This window comes from Rosa chinensis, chromosome 6, assembly GCF_002994745.2.
Source record: "Rosa chinensis cultivar Old Blush chromosome 6, RchiOBHm-V2, whole genome shotgun sequence".
NCBI lineage: Eukaryota > Viridiplantae > Streptophyta > Magnoliopsida > Rosales > Rosaceae > Rosa > Rosa chinensis.
Window position 1 is genome coordinate 34,596,520 of NC_037093.1, and position 7,663 is coordinate 34,604,182.

The window sequence follows — 7,663 nt, forward strand, 5'->3', positions numbered from 1 at the left end:
CCCTTCTTCCTCATGATTCGCTGCGTTGAATTCCAACGGCTTTTAACTCCTACAATTTTGTAACTGCTTCTTGACTTTGTCTCCCTTTCTCACTCAAACCCTTAAACCCGACTTGACATCATCAACAAGCTATTCCACATCCCAAGCAAATACCAGACTCCTTCCATTTTCTCATCTGGGTATCATTATCTCTCCATTTACCATCCAAACATGCTTGTTCTATCTCTATGTATGTGCCCTTTTGTGACTATTATCTTCTCGATGATCGTGTATTTCTGAATTTCTTGCAGATTTGATTTTTATTCTGGCGCAGCATGCAAGGAAGAGATCAGAGGTGATGTTAAATGTGCTTACACAAATTACATGTATTGAAATTGATTTTGATATGTAGTATATTTAAAGTGTATTTGAACTTCATTGAGATGGGTTCATTTGGTGAACTAATTAAACCAGAGTACCAGACACTGATTATGTTGAAAATTTACAGCCTAGTTCAGTGTGTTTGGGATCATATTCCTAGCAACATACTTCATTGTTATGCTTGCATTAATTTGAACATGAGTTGAGACCTTCTCGTGTGTTTTGAAATGAAAACTGTGGACATGGTGTGGTCATTGCTAGCTCAAAATTGGTCAGTAATAGACAAATTCAGACGAAGTGTGAGTGAGAATTTTTTCCATGAAAAAGTGATCAGTATTCAGTATATTCACTTCTAGCCCAAAATATTGACAGCATTTATGGCATCGTGCATATTGGCACAATGTTTAGGTGCAGATTGGAACCAAATGTTTAGATACTGAAGCTACAAGGCTCATTGTGTGGGGGTTATCGGGTGTTTTTTTTTTTTTTTTTGCATTCGTTCCAACAACATGACCTTGATGGATTATTTCAAGTTTCAAGTATTAATCCAATTAGTTTCTGAAGTTCTGATATAATTGAATTTTCCTTCCAGAAAAAGAAAATGGATTTCTATCATTTGAATTTGGCCCTTCATAGGAATCATGACCTTCTTCCATTGTAATATTCCAAGTTTCAAGTATTCCAATTAGTTTCTGAAGTTCTGATATAATTGAATTTTCTTTCCAGAAAAAAAAAAAAGGATTTCTATCATTTGAATTTGGCCGTTCATATGAATTTGATTGAACACTTGTCATAATACTGATCCCCAAATCTTTTTATGGTTCTTATGAAACAGGTGCTAATTGGATCTCAAATTAGGAGTTTTCCTCGGAATATTAACAACACTACATTAAGGTTGAAGAACTGATTCGTATGAATTGGTGAAAAGTTAAAGAGGAATACACATGGCCAGCTTGTGTCATTCTTCACTGTTAGCTAGCGCAAACTGAAGGTATTATATGTTGCCTCTTGAATCCACTGAGTGAGTTACTTGAACTCAAAGTATGAGTGGAATGGAGTTCAGTGATGGTTTTGTCTCAAATGAGCATCGGGAGCTCCACCGTTCTGCTACAGAAAGTGCAGATCCATTATCTGCCTCTCCTCTGCACATTGGTCCAAAGTCTCCAAGGTCCCCAAAGTCTCCCAAATCCCCAAAGTCCCCAAACTCTCCGAGGTCCCCAAAGGTGCAGGGAAAAACTGGAAAAGTTAGTCCACTGGCGCATGATAGGCATTCACATTCTTCTGTAGATGGGCGTCCTAAAAAGGGTATACAACACTTACTGTAATTTTTTCTAGTTGTCTGCTTCAAGGTTTTCTTTTGCAGTATATATTGGGCATCAAGAGGCACTAAAGTACTCCAATCTGGACAATGTGAAAAACTGATGTCCAGTAGTGTAGAGATTGCCTCAACAAGTTAATTTCTCTTGCTGGACTCAAAGAAATACTGCTATAATAGTTAATGATAAGCAAGGGTTTTAAAGATATTCGGTTTTCTCAATTCAATAGTGGTTTTTGGTTCTTAGTTTTGATGAAGCAACTATCCTGTGCAGGTGGTTCTGGGGGAAAAGGCACCTGGGGAGGGTTACTTGATACCGACGACAGTTGCACCGTTGACTCTAGTGACCCTAACTTTGATAGCAGTGAGGTAAAATAACTAAAAGTTCCACCCGTCATATAGAACTCTCCCTGCTTTCGAAAACTTATATGCAACTCTCACTGTTTCTTATTAAACATTGCTTTGATTAATTTCTATGTTATATTGTTATTACTTTTATTATTGTCTATTCCTTTTACAAATTATGAAGAAATTTTGTGTTTCAGGAATGTGAACAATCAAATGCAAAATCTGAGAGAGTGGATTTTGAGGAATACAAAAAGAAAGCAACAGTAATAGTGGAGGAATTCTTTGCTACCGATGACATTACCTCCACTGCAAATGAACTAAGAGAACTTGATATGCCTAGCTATAGCTTCTACTTTGTAAAGAAACTTGTTTCTAAGGCTATGGATAGGCATGACAAGGAGAAAGAAATGGCTGCTGTTCTTTTATCTGCATTATATGCTGATTTCATTGATCCCCCACAGGTTTACAAAGGGTTCTGTAAATTGGTAGAATCTGCAGATGACTTGATTGTGGATATACCGGATACAGTTGATGTTCTTGCACTTTTCATTGCCCGAGCTGTTGTTGATGACATACTTCCTCCTGCATTTTTGAAAAAACAAATGAATTATTTACCTGAGGACTCAAAAGGGGTTGAAGTTTTGAAGAGAGCTGAGAAGGGCTACTTAGCAGCCCCTCTCCATGCTGAAATCATCGAGCGGCGGTGGGGAGGTAGCAAGAAGAGAACTGTTGAGGATGTTAAGGCTAAGATAAATAATTTGTTGATAGAGTATGTAGTCAGTGGCGACAAGAAAGAGGCTTGCAGATGCATCAAGGATTTGAAAGTTCCTTTTTTCCACCATGAAATAGTTAAGCGAGCTCTTGTAATGGCAATGGAGAGGCGGCAAGCTGAAGGCCGGCTACTAGATTTGCTGAAAGAAGCTGCTGAAGAAGGTTTAATCAACTCAAGCCAAGTATCAAAAGGCTTTGGTAGGATGATCGACTATGTTGATGACTTGTCGCTTGACATACCAAATGCCCGGGGAATATTACAGTCATTGATCTCTAAGGCAGCATCGGAGGGCTGGGTGTGTGCTTCGTCCTTAAAGTCACTCTCATTGGAGCCAGAAAAGCCATCATTAGAAGATAGTGTTGCCAGAGCTTTCAAGATGAAGGCTCAATCTATTATTCAAGAGTACTTCTTGTCTGGCGATATCTTAGAGGTAAGCAGTTGTCTAGAGTCAGAGAACAGTACTTGCTTGTCCGAACTGAATGCTATCTTTGTTAAAAGACTGATAACTCTAGCAATGGATCGGAAGAACAGGGAGAAGGAAATGGCATCCGTGTTGCTGTCTTCTCTATGTTTTCCAGCTGATGATGTTGTAAATGGGTTTGTAATGCTGATAGAATCCGCAGATGACACAGCTCTGGATAATCCTGTTGTTGTTGAAGACCTTGCAATGTTTCTTGCTAGATCAGTGGTGGATGAAGTTCTAGCCCCACAACATTTGGAAGAGATTGGAAGTCAGTGTGTGGCACCTGATTCAATCGGGAGCAAGGTTCTTAAAATGGCAAAGTCACTGCTAAAGGCCCGGCTTTCTGGGGAGCGAATACTAAGGTGTTGGGGTGGTGGAGGAAGCAGCAGGCCTGGATGGGCAGTTGAGGATGTTAAGGACAAGATTGGGAAGTTGCTAGAAGAGTTTGAGTCTGGAGGTGGCGTGAGGGAGGCTTGCCGCTGCATGAAGGAGTTAGGCATGCCATTTTTCAACCATGAGGTTGTCAAAAAAGCTTTGGTCAGCATTATGGAAAAGAAGAATGAAAGACTTTGGATTCTGCTCGAGGAATGTTTTGGCTCTGGACTCATAACAATGAACCAAATGACCAAGGGGTTCGGGAGAGTTGCAGAATCTCTAGATGATTTAGCTTTGGATGTTCCTGATGCCCAGAAACAATTCGCTCATTACGTCGAACGAGCAAAGACTGCAGGGTGGTTGGATTCCTCATTTTGTTTCAGCAAATCTGGACATGTTACAGAGAATGGGACCTGTTAATTAGCTGGACTTTGTATTCCATTAGCTGATCAAATGCGACTGCCTGTTTTATACAACTCCAATTGTAAACTTTTCTTTGCTCCTTTCTTCAATCCTGGCTTTATATATATTAGCTTTCGAGGGTCGTTGTGTGTGTGTGTGTGTGTGTGTGTGTCTCTCTCTCTCTCTCTCTCTCTCTCTCTCTCTCTCTATATATATATATATATATATATAAGGCCCGATCAAGAGAGGACGTCCGCACTTTTGCTAAAGTGCGGACGACGGCGCTGCAGCCTCACTCAGGCCTTGACGACTGCGCGAATTGGGTCAGAAGGAGGCCGGAAGCATCCTAGACGGCTTCTGGACAGCAATCGAGGTCAGAGGAGGTCGACGTTGCAGGTTTCTGGGTAGCAACCTCACCTGCAACTGCAACCTGACCAGCAACGCTGCAACCTCGTCGCCGGCGACTCCACCTGACTGCAGACTGGTCCGTCCGACCCCTAGCCTCCCTCCGGCGACTGGCACCGCACCGTCATGGCATGAGTTGGGCTGCAGCGCCGTCGTCCGCACTTTAACGGAAGTGCGGACATCCTCTCTCGATCCGCTCCGTGTGTGTGTGTGTGTGTGTGTGTGTGTCTCTTTTGCTTCCTGACACATACATGTTGCTTACTACTGAACAGCTGCCTTGTGCAATTGACATTTGATTTTTCAGTCCCAAAAAGAAATTACATTGGATTTTATAAAAATAAAGAAATGAAGCTGTTTGAGAAAATCTGTGGTGCCTTAAAAGACTGGTCATTATACTTTTGCAAGTTATCTTCTGGTAGTCGATGAATTGTGTTGAGTCGTGCTCAATTGTCATTAATTTTAAATTGAAAGATGAAAAATAATGAGATAAATAAACTCATTTAAACTTACCTCATATTTTTTTCACCATTAGATTTAATTGAATAATAGTTGAGTATAGAGGAGCTGGATCCCTGACGGAATACGCAATCAACTAACCACCGTCGTGGAATTGTAATTTCGCTCTTTGTGAATACAATTATGTCCGTTGTTAAACAAAATGAATGTGTCAAGATAGTTAGAATTTATATAAATAGTGTTACGAATTCATTTTTGTTATTTATTTATTTTTTTGTTCAGGTTGGCTTGGGCTTGTGCACTTTCAGTTCATATGGTAGTATGATGGACTTGGGATGGTCACTTAGTTCACATGTAGACATATAACTGAATTTAATGGAGATTTCAACTGTTAGTAGATTATATTCGGTTAGGGATTCAAAGGCATTGCTACCGAGTACATTCCACCACTACGTGCAGGGACAGAATCAGAACGTAAAACTTCGGGTGTCACCGGAGGGGGCAATGTATTTCCGCCCCTGACCAGGTCAATTCGTGTAGCTCTATATCAGTATTTTGTTATTGAAATGCACCTGACGCGCTTGAAGTCTAAGAGAGTTGCTTTCAACCATCTAGAGAAGCGTCATTAAACTTCGTCGCCGAACGGGAACTTTCCTTTCATGGAGTACAGGAGCAAGGCTTATGGGTTTGATAAGGATTAGAGTTGGCAAAGGGTGAGACTGTTGGCAAAGGGTGATAGGGAGTACAGGAGCAAGGCTTATGGGTTTGATAATAGCATAAGGTTGAGGCATATAAACACTGCACTTAAGGGTAAATTTCGCCTCTTGGAGACAATGTCTATATGTATCAGATTTGTGGCGCTCCACCCTCTCGGATACAACAACCGTTAATCCTTATAAGTGTACACTCGCAATAATGTAACGCCCCAAGCTGCACCTCACCAGCCTAAACTCATTACAATGCCGCGAGTCTCTAAAACATAAACCGAACTCTAGATTTACATCCTAGAGAACTGTTAGGCATTTTGTTCGAAAACTTTTTTAAAAACACAGCGGAAGCTACAAATACTTTTGAGGTGAAAATCTTTAAATCACTAGTATTTATTTCCTTCATCCAGAACTTAAAATGAAGACTCACACGAGATATACGAATCTCAAGAAATGAGAATTCATCTAATTTTGACACAAGGCTATCAACAAGTCCCGGAACATGAATTTCGAGAAAAAGAATTTAGAATAAAGTTCAAACGATGGTTTACCGAACTTGTTCCGCACACCCAGCTCCGTCTGCTCTTATCCTGTCACCAGTGCCCAGTAACTGCATTCACACCGTTGTAAGGGGTGAGCTTTCGTCCTCACTGCTCAACAGGAACTCTACCTCAACTAGACTTAAAACCAGTAAACGAATGTTTGGGCTGCCCAGTATGAAAACATATTTAAACCACATATTTAAAGGAACGACAACTTTATAATGTTTTTCAACTTGAAAACTGATGCATGATGCTTAAACAAATACGGCGCCAAATCCAAGTATTACCTGATGGCTGGTCCCATAGACCCACTACACGACCTTACCTCAAATTAGTTTATAACCAGATAAGCGTAGCGAGAGTGTCCGCTACCTAGCTACACACACGTACCGAGTCCGTGATTACGAGTACTCGGACGACAGGCATAGCTAACCCTCCAGAGGTTTAGGGAATCGAACCCAAGGAAGTCGGTGCCCCTTTCGCTCTCAAGCCATCACATTTCTCACAATTTGGTTAGTATGCATTGCATTTTTAACATAACCAAACCATGCCACCAAACATGCATCATTTTAACACAATATATAAGAGAACAACTAACCGAGGAGAGTCCTGAATCCCTGCCTGGATTCCGTTGCTTTCTCTCACGTACTCCGAGAGTCACGAACCTTCTGTTACTCGGGTAACTGGAGTTCTAGATTCCGACATTCCGACCGTTAATATCTCATTGAACAATTATATGAAATATTGACGATTAATAAATCGTCCAACCAACCTTTCCTGGTTTGACAAGGATTGACCACGGTTTGCCCATATTTGACTAACGTTTCTTAGTTTGACCAGTTTGACCAATGTGTGACCAATTTTGGTAGGTTCGACAATCAACTTAAATCATCGAACATTCACTTGAAATTATAGTACCGATCAAACATATTTTGAGCGCACCCGATTCAGTAAGGCCACCCAACATTTTTCCAACTTAATTACGACTCAATATACATACTCTAGACACCCATAATTAAAACTTAATATTTTCCAAACTTTTCACAAACATCTAAATTCTCATCTACATAACCATTTCAAATAACCTGCCTTAGCAACCAACGAGACATTAACTTGCAAAACCAGAACAATCTCAATTCACCAAACCACACAACTTCATCAACAATATTCTCACCAATAACTTGTCCATCACCAATAACCAATTTCAGTCAATATCCCATTCAACACTACTCGAACAATTTCTCAAAACAGACACAAAACAAGAAACAATTCCTTCTAGAACTTCGAATTTACCTTCAACAAGTCCGATTTGCAGTCTGGGTTTGAACTCCCTCGCAGCAGTTTTCTGAAAACTAGAGGGAGAACTCGGTGATGAACTGGTATCCAAGCCTCACTGTGCACAACCCAGAAATCTTCAAAGTTTAACTTCCACTCAAGGTCAGGCCTCGTCCAAGGAAGCAGTCGAACCAGAAACCAAGCCCAGACGCGGCGGAAAAGTCGTCGGTGTAGCAACAGCGT

The 7,663-nt window shown here is 40.7% G+C and overlaps 1 protein-coding gene across 2 annotated transcripts; it reads left to right on the forward strand.

Annotated features, from left to right (window-relative positions):
* Nucleotides 1-38: 38 nt before the first annotated feature.
* Nucleotides 39-4,141, forward strand: LOC112173458 (MA3 DOMAIN-CONTAINING TRANSLATION REGULATORY FACTOR 2). Of its 2 annotated transcripts, XM_040509261.1 has the most exons (5): nt 39-179; nt 291-334; nt 1,196-1,665; nt 1,950-2,044; nt 2,221-4,141. In XM_040509261.1, the coding sequence occupies exons 3-5, from the start codon at nt 1,404-1,406 to the stop codon at nt 4,051-4,053; spliced, it is 2,190 nt and encodes a 729-aa protein (XP_040365195.1). In that variant the 5' UTR covers nt 39-179; nt 291-334; nt 1,196-1,403; the 3' UTR covers nt 4,054-4,141. The 2 variants fall into 2 exon arrangements, with proteins under 2 accessions (XP_040365195.1, XP_024166860.1); XM_024311092.2 differs by lacking the exon at nt 39-179 and having other exon boundaries at nt 186-334.
* Nucleotides 4,142-7,663: the final 3,522 nt, after the last annotated feature.

Excerpts from the sequence above, each read along its gene's own strand:
- LOC112173458 (XM_040509261.1), top strand. The coding sequence starts at position 1,404 with ATGAGTGGAATGGAGTTCAGTGATGGTTTTGTCTCAAATGAGCATCGG. Across the intron at positions 1,666-1,949 it reads AGATGGGCGTCCTAAAAAGG|GTGGTTCTGGGGGAAAAGGC; the intron begins GTATACAACACT and ends TATCCTGTGCAG. Across the intron at positions 2,045-2,220 it reads CTAACTTTGATAGCAGTGAG|GAATGTGAACAATCAAATGC; the intron begins GTAAAATAACTA and ends TTTGTGTTTCAG.